The 18,494-nt window shown below is 40.4% G+C and overlaps 1 protein-coding gene across 3 annotated transcripts in view; it reads left to right on the forward strand.

Annotated features, from left to right (window-relative positions):
• Window positions 1-18,494, forward strand: part of PLCB4 (phospholipase C beta 4) — a 99,774-nt gene that overhangs the window by 26,812 nt on the left and 54,468 nt on the right. For 2 of the 3 annotated variants that reach the window (XM_026064161.1, XM_026064163.1), the window contains exons 10-17: window positions 5,502-5,610; window positions 7,460-7,670; window positions 8,284-8,377; window positions 9,020-9,099; window positions 9,565-9,649; window positions 12,255-12,345; window positions 13,274-13,369; window positions 14,864-14,964. In XM_026064161.1, the coding sequence (XP_025919946.1) occupies window positions 5,502-5,610; window positions 7,460-7,670; window positions 8,284-8,377; window positions 9,020-9,099; window positions 9,565-9,649; window positions 12,255-12,345; window positions 13,274-13,369; window positions 14,864-14,964 (867 nt within the window). Of the gene's footprint in view, window positions 1-5,501; window positions 5,611-7,459; window positions 7,671-8,283; window positions 8,378-9,019; window positions 9,100-9,564; window positions 9,650-12,254; window positions 12,346-13,273; window positions 13,370-14,863; window positions 14,965-16,673; window positions 16,710-18,494 lie in introns of all 3 variants that reach the window. The other variant, XM_026064162.1, reaches the window with a different exon arrangement.

Here is an 18,494-nt window from a genome sequence, read left to right on the forward strand (position 1 = left end):
ATCTACCCAGCCAGTCATTCCATCATAGAAGGCTGTCAGATTGGTTAGGCATGATTTCCCCTTGGTGAAGCCATGCTGACTACTCCTGATCACCTTCTTGTCCTCCACATGCGTGCAGATGGCTTCCAGGATGAGCTGCTCCATCACCTTTCCAGGGATGCAGGTGAAGCTGACTGGCCTGTAGTTCCCTGGGTCCTCCTTCTTGCCCTTTTGGAAGACTGCGGTGACATTTGCTTTCTTCCAGGTCTCAGGCACCTCTCTTGTTCTCCTTGACCTTTCCAAGATGATGGAGAGTGGCTTAGCAATAACGTCCACCAGCTCCCTCAGCACTCRTGGGTGCATCCCATCGGGACCCATGGATTTGTGGGTGTCAAGTTTGCTTAAATGATCTTTAACCCAATCCTCCTCAACCAAGGGAAAGTTTTCCTTTCTCCAGACTTTCTCTCTTRCCTCCATGGTCTGGGATTCCTGAGGGCAGGCCTGAACAGTAAAGACTGAAGCAAAGAAGGCATTCAGTAAGTCTTCTTTCTCTGCATCCTTCATCACCAGGGCACCCACCCCATTCAGCAGCGGGCCCACATTCTCTCTAGTCTTCCTTTTGCTACTGATGTATTTGAAGAAGCCCTTCCTGTTGTCCTAGACATCTCTTGCCATATTTAATTCCAAACAGGCCTTAGCCTTCCTTGTCACATCCCTACATACTCTGACAACATTCCTATATTCCTCCCAAGTGGCCTGTCCCCCTTTCCACCTTCTGTATACTTCCTTCTTCTGGTTGAGTTTTGCCAGGAGCTCCTGGCTTGTCCAGGCAGGTCTCCTGCCCCCTTTGCTTGACTTCTTACTCATAGGGGTGCACTGCTCTTGAGCTTGGATGCTTGAATATGAACCAGCTCTCTTGGACCCCCCTTCCTTCTAGAGCCCTAACCCATGGGATTCCTCCAAGTAAGTCCCTGAAGAGGCCAAAGTTTGCTCTCCTGAAGTCCAGGGTTGCGATGCTACTTATTGCCCTGCTTCCTCCTCACAGGATCCTCAACTCCACCATCTCATGGTCRCTGCAGCCAAGGCTGCYCCYGACCTTCACATCTYCMACCAGTCCTTCTTTGTTTGTTAGTACGAGGTCCAGCAGCACACCTCTCCTCATTGGCTCTTCCACCACCTGTGTCAAGAAGTGATCATCAGTGCCCTGCAGGGACCTTCTGGATTGTTTGTGCCTAGCTGCGTTGTCTCTCCAGCAGATATCAGGGTGGTTGAAGTCCCCCATGAGAACCAGGGCCTGGGATCGTGAGGCTACTTCCAGGTGTCTGTGGAAGGCCTCATCGACTTCCTCCTCCTGATCAGGTGGCCTGTAGTAAACACGCACAACAGTGTCACCCATGCTAGCCTGCCCTTTAATCCTTACCCATAAGCTCTCGACTCACTCTTCATCCACCCCTAGCTCGTTACATTCCAGTTGCTCTCTCACATAAAGAGCAACTCCACCACCTCGCTTTCCTGGCCTGTCTTTCCTAAAAAGCATGTAGCCATCCATGACAGCACTCCAGTCATGCGATCTATCCCACCATGTCTCTGTAATGGCAATGAGATCATGGCCCTGTGACTGCACACAGATCTCTAATTCTTCCTGTTTATTCCCCATGCTGTGTGCATTGGTGTACAGGCATTTCAGAGAGGTGATTGAGCATGCAGTTTCCCAGGAGGGGTAAAAGAGGATCCTCCATAGCCACATCCCATGCGCACTTCCCTGGCTGCATTCACCTCCTGGCGGCCCTGACTTGAGCTGTCTTTTGCCAGCTACCCTGTCACTATAACTCTCCCCTTCCCCCATCTTTCCTAGTTTAAAGCCCTCATGAACTACATGTAGAAACAGTATTCAAAAAGAAAAGGTAGTGAGAAGATAAACAATTTCATCACTAATGATTACATACTTGAGGCCTCAGCTACCATCCACATAGTTCCCTCTACTGCCAAATGTAAGCATATGCTTAATGTCACTACTGTGAGATGTTCTTTTATTGTAGTTCTTTACAAAGTTCGGTGTCTAAATGTTTGCAGGACTCAGGGTCGTGGTTAAGATATGTCATTCTTGCTCTTGCATTGAGAAGAGGAAAGGGTTAAATTGTTGCTTAAATTGTAAATGATCCTTTTAAAGTACTTCAGCCCCAAGCTGACTTGTAGTGATAGACTTCACTGCTTGAAACATAAAGCTCTGCCCTCACCTTGTCCTATATTTGCTTCTGGGCTTTTTTTTTTGTGTGTTAATCATGAGTTGAGTAATTCGACATTTTTCAGTAAACTACTATTTTGACTTTAAAATAATCATATAAATCAATTTTAAAATAGTTTAAAGTGTACTTTCTGGGAGCTCACACTTTTGAAGTGCCAGCCATCGCAGGAACTTCGTGGCCATCTCCACTGTCTCTTCAATAAAAACCTAAAGTTGAAGTGCTGTGCTCTCAATTTTGTATGATTTTAGCAGTTGTTTGTCAGAATCAGAAGTCTTATTTTATGGGCAAGACTGAAGATGTTGTTCCTTACATCCTATAGACATGGCAAGTTTTTCAAATGGAAATCTTATAGTTGGCCCTTTAGTTGGTGACTGAAGCTGGAAAAAATTAGTCAAATGGTCTTATGGAGTGGGACACTCGCTCTGATGACCTGAAACCCATGCCTTTGGCTCTATTCTGGAAGTCTTTTGGTTTTGAAATAGTTTAAGGTTTTGGTCATGAGTTCAAAGGCACTAATTGACCCAGAATCTCTCTCCTGATGTGATCGTTTTTATCCCTTTGACATCTGGCCAATACTTCTCCTATGTAACAATAAAAATCTTTTTATATTTCCAGCATTAAACATCACCGCTAATTGGAGAAGGGAGTTGATTGACAGGACAGTTCTTCATGAGAGCCTTCAACCTAAATTATTTTGAATTCAGTAACCTCCAAGGCATGCTGCAGAAGCTGTTAGTTTTATGGGTTTTTAAGGGAGTATGAGGGTATGTTTCTGGGTATGAGTGGAAAGTGAAATGCTTTCCTGGAGTTTTCGCAGGCAAACTACTGTCTCTCTTTGACTTTTAAATGCTGCTGGCTGACAGCTGATTTAATTGTATATCAGTGTTAAGGTGTCTGGGAAGTTTTTAGAAATTTAGTTATTGTCAAGCATTGAGTGTTTTATCTAGGTCTTCTCTTTTAAAGTTAAATTTTAAGAAAAAAGAAAAGTAATAGAAGAACAAATGAGACCACTGCTATTGAGATTTGCTTCTGTCATTCATTTGCAGCAGTAAATTTTAAGCCAAGTAACTGTCAAAGTAGAAATTCAGTAGTTTGACCAGAACTCCTTCCTTCTCCTGGGAAGGAGGTATGAGGACATCCTTTTTTGTTTGTTTTTTTTTTCTCTCTCTCTCTTTCTCTTTCTCTCTCTCTTTTTCTCTGCATTTCCACAAAAGGAAACCATTCTTATTGCTGCACAGGACAAATGCGAATCAACCAGGCATTCCTTCTGTGCATGCTTTTAGATGGTTCACCCTCATATGGTTAAGAAGGTGTAGTGGAAGGGTGTCCTTCTAATATAGTAACTAGAACAAGCAAAAGCAGCTGCATTGGACATATATGATTAGTCCTGGGGCACATTGTCTTCTCAATGAAACTTCATGCTTTTAGTACTGGTTAGCTTTTGTGTTACAACTTTCCTGAGTCAACAAATTCAGGAGTGCAGAACATTTCCTCAAGAGATGTCCTAAATATTTTTCTGTTCTTCTTTTTTTTTAAAGTTACAACTCATCAGTTGTAAAATTTGCTTTATTTTTTAAACTAAACATAAAGACATACTTTTGTTCAGATGAAAAAAAAGATAGTAATGATCATTAAGAAGACTATCTTGCTCTTAGCTCCCTACAATAATTCTGAGACACTCTTTCCCAAGAGGAGACTTTTTGCTTTATCCCATTTATTTTTTTCCATTTTCTTGTGTTTATCTGTGGAAGAAAGAGTGGAGAAGAGCTCTCTTTAGTAAGAACCTTCCTTCCTCTTTCTTAAAATTATTTGAAGTGGTATATTTTCACTAATGGTATATAGCTTGTCATTTGTCACAGTAGATTGTATTGTTGCATGCAAGTGTTGTATTGCTGTTGTGTGGTGCTTAGCAAGTTATGTCCTGCATCCAGCTGCTTTCATTTCATATTTCATCTGAGTTTTACTTACATATCCAGATAGCTGATCTGTAGTGAATGTAATTGCTATACTTCAGATGCTGCAGACTGTCAGTAGCATTACTTGAAAGATCCCTCCTAATTTGCATGACTGTATTGGCATTGGCTGTAATTTCTTGAAATGAATCAAGCACAGGCACCAATATATTGATTGGAAGAAAACAGATGAAGTTGCTTATTTTCAGTTGGATATTGCTTTTTTCTTGAAAAAAAAAGTCACAAGGTTTATGCATAAGAAATTACAGCAAATGCTGGTAGTGCTGTGCCAAGCCATATGAAAACCCTCCTGTCCACTCCAAATTATTGATCACCAATATGGGGGTGGCCTGTTACTTTTCTGAATTGTGCTTAAACTACAGCTTGAAAACTTTGCACCTACTGGGGTAAAAGAGTATTTTCACAGTCATTTTTATTTCTTTATGTTTTATTGCATCTGCTTACATGACACTTCTCAGTTCAATTCTGTTTTTAATTTTTTTTAATGGAGAATCAGGCACACAGTGTGCAGCTCTAATCTGGAATGGAAAAAAACCCAAGTATTACATAGCACACTCTAAAATGAAACCTTAAAACCTCTGAATTTTAGCAGTGTATTAGAAATCACTGCTAAATTGTATCTCGAACACCTAAGTATTACATATATTATGATATCGCAATATCATAAATTATTGTGAATGGAAGAGATGATACTGTGAAGTTTCTTAAGAACCTAAGCTGATTTTTGAGTAGCTAATGAACAATATTTATATAATTCACAAATAATCAATAGTTGCACATTTCTAAATTCAGGTTTCAAATTCTGTATTTATAGTATAGCTTTATTTTACTTCTAATTTTTACTTTAGCTATAGATGTTGCGGAAGACATGCATTTTTGCGGAGGTGATTACAGTGCCATCAGTCAAGTCTATCAGTTTACATGATCTACAAAAATGATTGGGAAGAAGAGAGAATTTACGAAGAAGAGAGTTTAGCTATTTATTTTCAACATTTCATTGGCACGTATACCACGTGCAATCATTATTTTCATGAACAAGCAACAGTAAGACCAGTTATATGATTACACTGGACTCTTTGGAAATATTTCTAGAATCAAACTGCCTAGGTTTCTTATGAAAGATAAGTAAAGTTTGTTTTCTGTCTAATGCTAAAGCTACCATTGGATATTCTGTAAGTTTTAGTTTAGTTTTGTTTTTTTTAAATGTCCACTTCTTTCTTTCTCATCTGCAGTAACGAAATGCTCTTGGAGGATAGCTGTGTACTACATTGTTTTGCTGAATTCTGTTGTTTTCTAACCTTAGCACCAGCGAGATCCTCGGCTGAATGAAATTTTATTTCCATTCTATGATACAAAAAGAGCAATGCAGATAATTGAGACATATGAGCCGGATGAAGACTTGAAGAGTAAAGGTAAACAAATGGGAGGAAATTTAACATCACTGGTCTTTAGGCATTTGGGCAACATCTTCTGAAGCATCAGATGTCTAAAAAAGGAGCTTACAGTCCTTGTGGTCAGTGGGCAAGTGCTTGTGTGGCCGCCCAGAGAACTAGATCAGGAACCTGATTTGCTGAGAAATATCTCCCCCTCAAAATCGGTGATTTTTCAGAAGGTTTAATTCCCTGATACAGGTTATGGCATGGCCACACATACAGCTGTCCTGGTACAAAATAGGAGAGGCTAGCCCAAGTCTGGCCTTGAGTAAATGGAGAGCAATGTGGGGACTCCTTCTGCCATCAGGGTCCCGTGCATGTGGCTGACTACGAAGCTGTTTAAGTATTGTAAAAAATGTTACCCTGTGCTCCACTGGATATTCATTTAGCCTTCTTATATTGTGATCTGTATACTACCTGAGGGCAGCAGCCTAGCTTACAACAGCATATTTTACATGGGTGCCTTGCAAAATGTTATGCTCTCTCTGAGCAAGAAGATTACAGACCACAACCATTGGCTGCCTGGAATGCCTGCCCAGCTGTGACTTTTTCCACTAGACTCACTGCATATCATCTGAGAGCCATTTTGTGCTGCCACTTTTAAGTTCTCAGTGATCAATGAAATAAAAACACTTTTAAAGCTGGAAATTCCATTTTCCCCCCTTTTTCACCTTCTTCCAAAACTCAGAAGCAGCTGAGAGGATTTGAGTAAGACTTTCCAGGGCAGTTCACCTTTGGCTAACACAAACCACAGAAAGCTTAAGCTCCACTACAGGATTTTTCAGAAGGCTATGAGCAAAATAAAAAGCAGGATTATTGGAGTTCTCTGTATAAGAGAAAAAGTTGTTTTAAACAAAATAAAATTAGGAGTGCTGTGACCTGTGCCTTAGAAATAGCTGAGCATCCATATTTGACTTTAGGGAATGCAGTTTCCAAATTAGTGTCAGATAATTATTCTTTGCTATGACTCTCTGTGAGTAATCCCTTCTTCCCTATCCCCCATCCTTTTATAGCCTCCTGGCACTTTAAAAACTGATATTGCAGTGATTTTCTGATATTGCACTGATTATTTTACCCTTTTTTTCATTGGAATTTATCCCTTGATTTTTTTTATACTTTATAAAGCACATAACAGGGAAGTAAGAGAAAGATGTTGCAAATTCTGTCCTGAGTTAATGTACTGTCCCATGTTTGCGTAGAAAATGGCTTGCTTTTCATTGTAACGGAATAAACTACTGCAGGTATTTCAAACAATGTACTTGGAAGTATCTTAGATTTTCCATGCTTTGCAAATGAACACACATGAGTGTTTTCAGGTATGTCTTCACTTGGTTTTTGCCAGCAGAGAACAATCTCTACGTGTGCTGCAAGCTGATTAACAGCAATGTAGCCACAGTCAGCGCAGGACTAAATATTGAGCAAGAGGGGGAGAAGTCCCATGTAAGACTGTTAAATGCAAACTCGCAATTTCTTGCTGACAAAGTCCGAGAGTCTGAAATTCTGAGGATGTGTCACTACTTGCTTGCCTTGCTCGCATGCTCTTGATGGCTTAGGTCTACTATTGATAAGTGCTGGAGACAGGATATTGAGCTAGATGGAACCCTAATTTTTTCTGATACAGCCGTTCTTATTTTTGGGGAACATAGTAGCAGATTTTGCACCAGTGTCACAGTTGCTGTTTAGCTTGGAGTACTGGAAGAGGGAGCTTCTGTTTGCCTGCAAAAGCTTGTGTAGATGTAACTTTTTGATAGGGTTCCTGCTTTGATAGGGTTTGTGCCCATTATAAATTTCTAACAGTACGTTACCCATGCTTTCTTCTTCCTTCCAGGTCTCATATCAAGTGATGGATTTTGCAGATACTTGATGTCAGATGAAAATGCCCCAGTTTTCCTAGACCGTTTGGAGTTGTATCAAGAAATGGACCATCCTTTGGCTCACTATTTCATCAGTTCCTCCCACAATACATACTTAACAGGCAGGCAGTTTGGTGGGAAGTCTTCAGTGGAGATGTACAGACAAGTGCTTCTGGCTGGATGCAGGTTGGAAGCAGTAGATAATAGACTTTAACATTTGTGAATTTAATAGTTAAGTCTACATAATATTCCTTAGTAGTGATAAGTTGCATAATTGAATGTATAAATTAAGTGTGGTAAATGAAAAAATACATATTTAAGGTACTATTTTTCTCACCAAAAAACACTGCAAGATGATGTATGAATTGGTTTCAGGAGATGGGAGATGGGTTGTGATAAAGGCAACAGAAGTTTGATCTCAAAATGAAAACTGAAGAATTTGAGAGGATTTTCTGCCTTTTAATTAAGAAGTTTATGTATAAATGAGAATCAGTTTATGATTTCCTGCTTAATTTCTTGACATACTGTAGCATGTCACAACCATGGAAGAGAATAAATAATGAATGCTAAGGTGCTCAGGTGTGAATATATTCTCCCATACATACTGTATTTAAGGTAGTATATCCCAAGTTGTAAAAGCAGCCTGAAATTACACAGATGCAGCTTAAAAGGAATTGTGTTATGCCTAAAATTGCTTTGTAGCTACTGTTCCTGAACATCACTGATCAGAACTTGTCCTGAGTAGCTTGCCTGTACTGAAACACTAGGAAAGCTGATACAGTTTTTCTTGGGTCTTTAGATGCGTTGAGCTGGACTGTTGGGATGGAAAAGGTGAAGACCAAGAACCAATAATAACACATGGAAAAGCAATGTGTACAGATATTCTTTTCAAGGTAAATGCCTGACCACTACGCCTGAAAGTAAGCCCAAATAAACTCCCCAGGACAAGAATCAGTGCAGGGCACCTTCCTCTTCTCCGCACCCAGCTGCTACTCCTTTGCGACAGACTGACAGATCTCATCGATATGGCCTCTTGTCCCCAAACCTTAAGGCTCCTTTCTGCCTTGTGTCATACACCCCTTTTCCACTTCCCTGCAGGAAGCAGGTTCTCATCTGTTGCCCAGTCTTCCAGTCTTTTCACATCCTATAGCTCTTCGCACAACAGAGTAAAAATCCCCTCCACTGCCTACGAAGTTTTTAGCTGTGGAAGCAGCCTGGAGATTTGGGGTTACTCTTGGAGTTGAAATCCTTCCTGGCAAAATGAGATGGCAGATCTGGGGGTAACTCTGACGGGTTGTGAGTGGAGCAGCCGTCTTTGCTGCAAGTGCAGTGAGCGCTGTCAGGCACTGAATCCAGGTCGTTGGGGGACGTAGAGAAGAATGAGCATACATTCTGTTCCTGTTCTGGTTTCATTAGCTACATTTGAGATTTAGCTCTTTGTTTCTCAGAGTGGGGTATAGGATAAAAAAAAATCTCTTTCAATGTGATTGTAATTTGATCTGTTCTAATTTGAATCCTGTTGTTACATTTTAAAGGACGTAATTCAAGCCATTAAGGAAACAGCATTTGTTACATCAGAGTATCCTGTCATTCTTTCATTTGAAAATCACTGCAGGTATATAGCGTATCCCTTTTTTATTTTTAATAGTGCAATGGGTGAGAAAGATGATATGCTCAAAAGTACTGTAATTTGAGTGTATTTGAAAACTGTATAGGGGTGTGCAGATATATTGGTTCTCACTTGGAAGAGACTGTACTTTAATATCCTGGTCAAGCTTTAGCTGTCTTAATAATGGCAATATTGTAATCTGTGGTAAAGCTGTGAAGTATATTTGAACGTTCCATTAGCTGTGTGGTATTCAGTTCATCTACTTTCTTGGTCTTTAATTTAAATTCATGTGTATCAGATAATAGTTTTTTACTAACAGTTTGTTTACAGTAAAATAATAGTTTTCAGTTGAGAGAAAGTGGGCAGTGTATAATTTGGGATGCCTAAATTATTCTGGTGTTACTCTCTTTTGCTGAGTAATAGTGATTTCTTTTTTTATATTTAAAAGTTAACCGATGTCATATTTTCCAGCAAATATCAACAGTACAAGATGTCAAAATACTGTGAAGATCTTTTTGGAGATCTCCTGTTGAAGCAGCCTCTAGAAACCCATCCGGTATGTTATTTTCTGCCTGTGTTTCTATTTTTTATATTAGCTGTATTTGAGAGAGAGGATAAACTGGGATTATATTACCTATTGTGGGAATGCTGTTCAGTTCCAGTCCTGTTCTTTCAAAACCGAGTAGCCATTTGGGATGTCTCTGCTTTTTGATACAAACTTGTCCTTATCTGGTTTGTTTAATCTTTTCTGTACAGGGCTTGGGCGAGCAGCCTGGGGAACTCCATCCCCTTGATGTGTGATGTAATATCAGATCCTATATAAAATACACCACATAGGTTGTATTTGTTGGGCATTTGTAACTCTGAAATTGCCAGTCACTGTTGACAAATGATTAATTATAAATTGCATGGTCTCATCTGAGAAGGATGCAGTACCTCATTTCAGCTGCACTTTGCATGCTTCACACTCTAGATCAGGCTCTGCAGGCTAGGTAGCCCCCACTACTCCATTAAGAATTAAATTAAGCACAAAGAGTTCCCTGCAGTCTCACTTAGGCTATCAAGTGCACTGTAATCTGCATGCACTTCACTCTCCTGCATGGCAGGAGATAATAACAGACACTGCTCCCCAAACACAGTATTTGAGGCTTAGTGTCTTGTTATCCAGCGCTTGCGGCTACACCTCCAGGCCTTCCTTAGTCCCGTGAACAATTTGCTCACTTCCTATGCCAGCAGCCACCAAAACAGTGAACAAGCTGCTCTCGGTGCTGTGGGAACCCATGGCAAAGAGGACTCTGCCTGTCTTCTCAGCTCCTGACCCTTTGAGCCCTTTCAAAGAGGCCTCTGGTCATCGGCATCTTCAGGGCTGCACTTTTCTTGGCTTCCCTTGCATGTGGCAGGGACAGCACCACTTAAGACTGGGAGAAAATCAGGTTGTCACCCTGAAAGGTACAACTTGGAGAAAAAAAACCTGTAGTATTCCCCTGTGATGTCTGTAATACCTTGCTATGCTCTTCACAAAGACTTGCTTCCAGCAGCTTTAGGCAAGCCTAAAATAGAGCCAACCAAAGGCTACAGTGCTGCTACCTCAGGCCCCAGTATTTAGCTTCAGCTGCCTGCGCTCCCTTCTACATTTTGTCTCCATTCCTCCTCAGGGGTTCATTCGGTCCCCAGCCCCCAGCAAAACAAATGTTGCAAAGACATCCCAGGAAACCTGGAATACGTATTTCAGGAGCACTTGTTTGCTGGTGCCTCGACTGGCTGAGGAGGACAGACCTTAAGAGAGACATGACACTGGTTGAAGCGGATTTGTTTTTTAACTGAAAGCAAATATTTGTCCAAATGGGCATCTAGCTCTACCCTATGCTTGGGGATGCTGACTAGCATCCTGGAGGCCTAGGGATAAATGATCTCTGCGGCACTGACATCTAGTGGAACTACAATATAAGCGATCTCAGGAACAGTTGCTCAATGTGTACTCTGTCATCAGTGAGCAAGCCGCAACTCCCATGGCTGAGCTAGCCTGGTGGTAATAGATAACTAATACCCTTCTGCAAGGAGGTTTGCACCCATTATTGTGGCAGGGTTTGGGGTTGGTTCTTTTTTTTTGGCTTGGTTGGTGTTTGTCATCTCTGCTTCTTGTACCTGGGTTTCAGGTTGTGGTGGTTGGTTCTTCCGTTTCTTCCTCCAGAATTGTGCTTCTGCCTAGCTCAGAAAGTTGGATTTAAGGATAAGAATATCTGAATATTTCTTCTAATAATTTTTACTAGTCCTGACAATATTTTCTAGTACCATATCGCTCATGCTTCACTGGGAACCATAGTCCGTTATAACAATAACTCCCTAAATAATATCCTTAGCAGGCCTCAGGTGGAGAGGGTACTGAGGTACAGTACCCCAAAATCTATTTCTCAGCCTCAGACTGATGTGATGAAGCTTAACTCAGAGGGTTTTGTACTTTTTCCCTTTTCTCAATAATGTTTTTTCTCCTTCCCTAAATTCGAACAAACCTTTTACTAATACTTACTGTGTATGTGATATTTGCCATTTGGTGCCTTTCACAAATGCTGAAGACATGACCCTGTAGCCCCACTGGAAAAAAACAGTCCTCATCACTTAACTAAGAACTGGGTAGTGTTTTCCATTCACCAGTGCCAGCCCATTTTTACTCTGTAAAGTACGCTGTAAGTATGTGTGGGCTGGCTTGCTTGCATTATTACAGCTTGAAGGGACCATAAAAGGTGAGTTATTTAGAGATCAAATCGGAAAAGGCTAAACTGTGACTTGGACTATGTGTCAGGCACAGGGAGAGAAGGAAAGTAGGAAGTCCTCTGATGAAGAGTTGCAGGCCACATCCATGCCCGCTGCTAGGTAGAAGACAACAGAAGACATTTTGATCAAGGCAGCTGAGGATGGCGTAGGCCAGAGAGCAATGTGCTGATTTCAGCTGGCAACAGTTACCTGTGCAGAGCTTTCCCATGGGATAGGGAAGAACAGAGGAGATGATATTACTCCAGTCAGACTGCCTTCCAGGGTTGTGCCTGAGGTGGCACTGCTTGCTCACTGCCTAGTACCATTGCTGTCCTAAAGTCAAAGTCCAAAATAGGGATACAAAGAGGTCAGTAGCTGTTACTAAGCCTTTTTTATTGATTATTTTACAGCTTGATCCAGGTAAAGCCTTACCTTCTCCTAATGACCTCAGAAGAAAGATTCTCATAAAGAATAAAAGGCTGAAACCTGAAGTAGAAAAAAGTAAGTAAAGCTTGTCAAGTGTTAAATTAAACAAAAGTCCAGACTTGAGATGAATGCACTTTATGTTTCTAAACTTTTCAAATTGCTTGCATTTCAATGTTGAAGAATATGTGTTACGAATTGTATGTAAATGACACTTTGTTTGCCCTTGCGTTTCATATGAATGCTAGAGTCTGGGCCTTGATATCAGCGTGTAGCATAGATAGACCTAGAAATGTAATCCTGGGACTTTATCAGATTGCTTTTCAAGCTAAAATATAACAGAGATATAATCTCTAGTAAATTCTGCCCACAGTGATATGTTTACATTGCTGTGTTGTTCCAGGATAAGCAAAAAGTGAAATGGAATTTCAAATTGCTCTTCTTGCTGTTATTGCCAGTTCTGATATTTATCTTCTTTCAGTAATAATAACGTTGTTATCTTAGTTTCCAGTATGGCCATAGTGATAAACCGTGGTCCTTCTCCTGCCAAAGATAAGCATGCAACCTTCTACTGACTTCAACGTTACGCTGATGGTGTTCATACTGTCTAACCGAAATGCACACAGGAACACAATTGAAAATCCAAGCTCTCTGCCTCCATTTGAATATGGTGCATAAATCAATCACAGAAGAGAGAGTTGTCTGCTTATTCTTTGAAGAAATAATATATTAACTCCAAAGGCCTTTGAAGTCTGTGGAGGTACTTTCCTTAACTTCAGTGAGCTTTGGATACAGCTCTTGACAGCTTTTCAGAACTAGCAACAGTCCATGTCTAATGACACTCTTATTCTGCAAAATTTTGGTGCTAACTGAAAACTTGATCTTGGAGTTCCCATTAAGTAAAAGTAGATCTCAGAATCAGAGAGTTTTGCTTGTTTTCATGTATTTCATTTTGCTACAAACTGTTTATGAAGTGACTAATTTCTTTTATTTTTCTTATAAACAGAACAGCTAGATGCTCTGAAAAAGATGATGGAGGCTGGCGAAACAGCTGCCCCTGTAAATATCCTAGAGGATGATAATGAAGAAGAAATAGAAAGTGGTGAGGATTTCATAGAGAATGCCTCTTAGAACATTGCATGTTGTAAAACAGTGGGCCAGCATCAGCAACTAGCATGCGTTACCCACGCAAACCACATGTGTGGTCTGTGGCAGCAGCAGTAAGTCTGGGCTCGGTGCAGGACCATTTATACAGACCTCCAGCCCCACCATCTCATCTCAGATAGATGCCACAGCTGCTTCTGACTCTGTGGCGGGCTGTGGTTGGCATGTTGAGCTTTGAACACAGCTCAGGTGGTCCGAGTGGTAATTTTTAACTTACTTTTCAGAAATTATGTTGTAGCAGCAACCCAGTCAGATTTTCACTGTGTATGTATGTGTGTACGTGACTGGGAGGCTGTGATATTTGCTTTGGAAACAGATTTTGTCATTATTTTTAATGCTTGTGTCAACATCAGATTGAACTATTGCGTTATTCTCTATATGGATAACATCAGGGATAGGATTTTTCATGCTGAACTTCAGATATCATTAGTGTAAACATCTAGATCTGAGCCAGTGATGTGGAATGTGTTTATGGCCAACAGAGAAAAGCAGGCATTTCTAGGATGTGATTCACATGGCCTGTTATAGATGGCCACCTTCAGATGAGGTAAATCATGCAGTGCCTGTCCCAAGGTACTGGACTATGACCCATTTCATACTGAATGTCCGAGCTATAGCCTACCCCTTGGTCCTTGATTCCTTCATATCACAAAGCTGCTGCCATTGCAGTCAGTAGAAGTCCTCGGGATAGGTATGCTTTATGATCCAAATCTGTTGTCTGTCCTTGCAATGATGAAAAAGCCTGAAGCACAAGGATTTTTTGGAAGGGCCTCTTCAGATGATCCAGGAGCACAGAGGACATGCTATTTGGCAGGCTGAGTCCCACTTGAAATGAATACTTCCAATAGTGTTGTTATAGTGTTGTGTTATTAATTACATGCTAGACTACCAAGAGGCTCAAATAAGTATTTTCTGAAATTATTATTTAAATCCAAATAAATCATATACTTGATTTTGTTTTTGTAAGAGGCCTTATTGTCTTCTTTGAGAGCTCTAATTTCATATGGAAAATCACCTTAAAAATAAATTTAAAGGATCCTCTATAATAGGGGTGTGTGAGGAAACTAAAAACACACATTAGAAGTCTGGACACCAGCAACTTTTTACATCTTTATTTAAAGAACCCATCTTCATTTCTTGTTTATTTCCCCAATCCTGTGCTTTTTTACAGTTTTCCTAAGCATATTAATGATTCCTTCAGATATATACTAAATAAAGTCTCCCTTCCTAACCACGCCAAAGCCCTAAGAATCTCAGGCCTTTGCTGTAATTTACTACTAATGCTTGGAAACCTAATGCCATGGATTTTTCTTCTGTTTAAAAAATCTCCCAAACCAAACCTGTGCATTTGGCTGTCATTTGTTTCATCTCACACACAAAAACAGCAGCTACTGTGTTTTTTTGCACTGATCCTTCTTTTTTTTCTGTGCAGCTGACCAGGAAGAAGAAGCACATCCAGAGTACAAATTCGGAAGTGACCTTTCTGCAGATGATTACTGTCAAAAAGAAGCTGTTGCCATCAGTGTCAAAAAGGTGGGATTGCTTCTTATATGTATTTCCTTGGAAGCTTTCCACAGAGATAAGCGTAAAAGACATTCTATTTTGTGGAAGCATCACATGTTGTCAGAAGAGTCAAATACAAGCTTTCACTGAATTCTTAACCCTCAGATTCATGAGAACACAAAATTTTATAGCCCAAAATAGCTCTCTGCTTGTTCAGGTGGAATACTCATTGAGGAAATGGAATCAGTATGTAGGAAGACAGTGCACAAGAAGTGAAAGTTTTCACCAAAAATACTAATTAAAGGCTGCTAGCAATTCCCTGCAATCCTATCTTTGATATTTTACTTTGCATCACCATTTCAGAGTTTTAATGTGGGGAGAATATCAGTTTCCTCACTCAACAGTGCTTCCTGGCAAAGCTTTGTCCTGTGTCTCCATTATAGGGATTCCCTGGGTCATTCTTTATTGGTTAACTCTTAGGGTAGCTTCTCCCTTCCACATGCAGCGATACAGGCAAAGTAGGAAGATCATTCCCTGGTGGGGCAGTGTGGCAATGGGGCTATACCAGGAAGCCAGCTGGCAGACAGGGTAAGAGTGCTTTTTATTCCACTGGTATTTGATTTAGTACAGTTTATCAGTCTGTACTCAGTAACAGAATATTACTTGTTATAGCACTTGACAGTAATTAAGATACAGGACACTGGAATTCAAAACTAAGCCTCCTCTGGCACTGAAGGCATTAGAGCTGCTTGCTACAGAAAAAAACATTCAAGTGCTGAGGTACCTTATCAGATCATACTCCTCTGTCACTCAAGCATTTGTGGTCACTTCTCTCCTGCCTGGCTACCTTTGGATCTTATTCCAGATGGAAGTATCAATAAGGGAAATCTTTTCATGACATAGATTGCCCTTGGCAGTATGTCTCTCTTTAGCAGTACCACAGAGACATCAGACCTGCCTGCTTGGGTTGTCTTTCAGTCTGCATCCTTGGTTCTTCAAGACTTTTGTGGATCTTCTCACTGAACTGCTGTTTAACTTGTGTGCTCTTGGGCTAGTTTCACTTACTAAATCAGCAGGTCCTTAACCACCTGAGCACTTTTTTTTTCAGATTAGTCAGTCATCCTCAGCATTTGCCCTTGGGTAATTTCTTTGCTGCTTTGCTGATCAGTGACTCATTCCTTATTCTTTAGGTAGGTACCTTCAGTGCCAAGTCACCATTTATCTGTCTGAGATTCTGAGTAGTGACAGCTTATAACTGAAGACAGACTGCAGAGACGCTTACTTGGCCATTGCAAGTAACATCTTGAGACAGGCCTTTTCCGAATGTGGGCCTTTAAAGCACAGTTTACAGCAGTCTTAACCCTTAAGTTTTCAGAATCGGGACAGCCTGCATATCCAGATGATCCTTTGTGCTCTCTGGGTGTGTCATTCTCTCATTCTTCTCTGAAACTTCCTGTCCCCCACATCTAGTGATTGCAGTAGTTTGGACTTCACCTTTTAGCATCCTCCCTCCTATTCCCACTGCTGGCCAGCTGCTGAATTTCATATCTTGTGTGCCCACATTTGAAAGATATTGCAACTTTTTGCAAGTTTTTGTGACAGATGAGCCACGCAATAAAGTGGAAGAGGTTATACTTTTTGCTAAATACATTAACTTTTTGAGGATTTTTTTTGCCTTACTTATGAGTATTTCATACTGCATTTTCTTTGGGTAATGTATATATATTTTTTTCCCTTAGGCTGTTGAAGATTCTGAGCAAGAAAACAATAAAAAGGTGACACATAGGATGTTATGTAGTTTGTTTTATTGCTTTATATATAACATAAATATTACTTACCATGCATTCTTAGTGGTTTAACAATTAACAATTTTATGCACAGTTTCATTGCACCTATCGAATGTTTTTGAAAGTCACTTGGCCTCCTTTTCTCCTGTAGGGTTTCTTCTTCTGCTGTCCTTTTATACTGGGTTTAGGGCTGTCAGAACATACAACACTAGTTGGGGACAGCCAGGAGTGCATGACTTGTCCCTGCTTAGAAGTGTCTGATCTCAGTGCAGGTACCTGCCTCTAAATGCCATGCACTGGCAAAGGGCAGTTCCTTGAGAGGTGTTGAGATATATTATCCCTGCTTCTTTTTTCCACTTCCCTTACCTTGACTGCACTGTGTTTTCCTCTTTCTTTTTCATCCTTTTCCTTTCCTTTGGGACTTCTGCATTTATCTTCTCCCAGATTCCCTTCTGTTAGACTCTTCCCCCTCCTTCCACTCTTCTTCCTTCTCTTCTTTCATTAAAACTGCTCCTGTTCCTAATCACACTTTGTTTCCGTCTGTTTTGTTTTCTAAGGGGGTTCTGCTTTTTTTCTTGGGGGCTGGGGGAAGAGGAGGTAGAGTGGAAAAAACCTAGCTCTCAACAACTTTTACCCATTTTTCTCTAGCCCTTAAAAGGATGTGCTGTTATAACCATCCCTTCGTCTCAGTAAGCTTTAAGAACATGCCATCCTACTCCTTCCTAATTCATAGCTTTAAAGTCCTAAATCCTTTGATGTGAACAGTGCAAAGAGAATAGTCCTTTAACTCTAAAATTTGTGGGTCAGTAGGTAAGTAATTTAAATTTAATAATCAGTAGATTGTCTTAGAGCATTGCCATGGAGCTGGTGTGTCAGTAATGTAATCATACAGCTGTAGGCTGCAGGGTACTGTTGCCTGGCAGTAAGGCATAAATAATCCTCTTCAACTTCCTTTTCACTGTGATTCATTACTTAGACATTTAAGGGTCAAGAGAGTAAAATATGATTAGCAATTCTAAGCAGGCAGCAGGAGGCACATTAAAGGACCCTGATTTTTAGAAGATGTGTGGTCAGTTCTTCCTAAATATTGCCCTTCCAAACATGGAGACACTGAAAATGACTAGTTACTGTGAAGAACTTTGGCCTTAATTTTATCTAAACTTTATTAGCTAAAATTGACCTAGTAACAAAAAAAGCCTGTGCTCTACTAATAAAAGGATGCTGGTGTTTGGCATATTTAGGGGACAAATTTGTGAATCCTCAGTATGTGAATTCTAGAGAAACAGTTGAGTTGGACCCTAGAGAGCAGCATTAAAATGTGGTATCAGTTTGATTTCACAAGCCACTGGAAGTTTGATTCAGTCTAAAATGCAAATAAAGCTGTACACAGCTGGTCTCCTTCTGGTAACTAAACTGTTCCAGGCAATCAGCAGATATCAGCAAATGCCATTCCTTGTAACTGTAAGTACTCAGAGGTCAGACTGTATTCTGGTTATGTGGGCACCTGAAGTAATAACAGGAGACCAGTATTTTTTCTCATTCTCCTCTCATTGGCTATATCAGTCATATCAGGGCCTAAATTGTTTCATTTCACATGTAATTCATTTTCTTAAACATGTGTTAGCAGTACATGGCAGGTACACATACATGCCCACAATACTGACAAGTAGATTCATGTTTTCTTTTTTTCATTTCGTAAGTAAATGAGTTGCAGTAGTGCAAGTGCTATGAAATAGGTGGTTCTTCCATGCTTTTATGCTGTTAGGCATGCTG

This window comes from Apteryx rowi, unplaced genomic scaffold (assembly GCF_003343035.1).
Source record: "Apteryx rowi isolate R43461 unplaced genomic scaffold, aptRow1 scaffold_21, whole genome shotgun sequence".
Classification (NCBI taxonomy): Eukaryota; Metazoa; Chordata; class Aves; order Apterygiformes; family Apterygidae; genus Apteryx; species Apteryx rowi.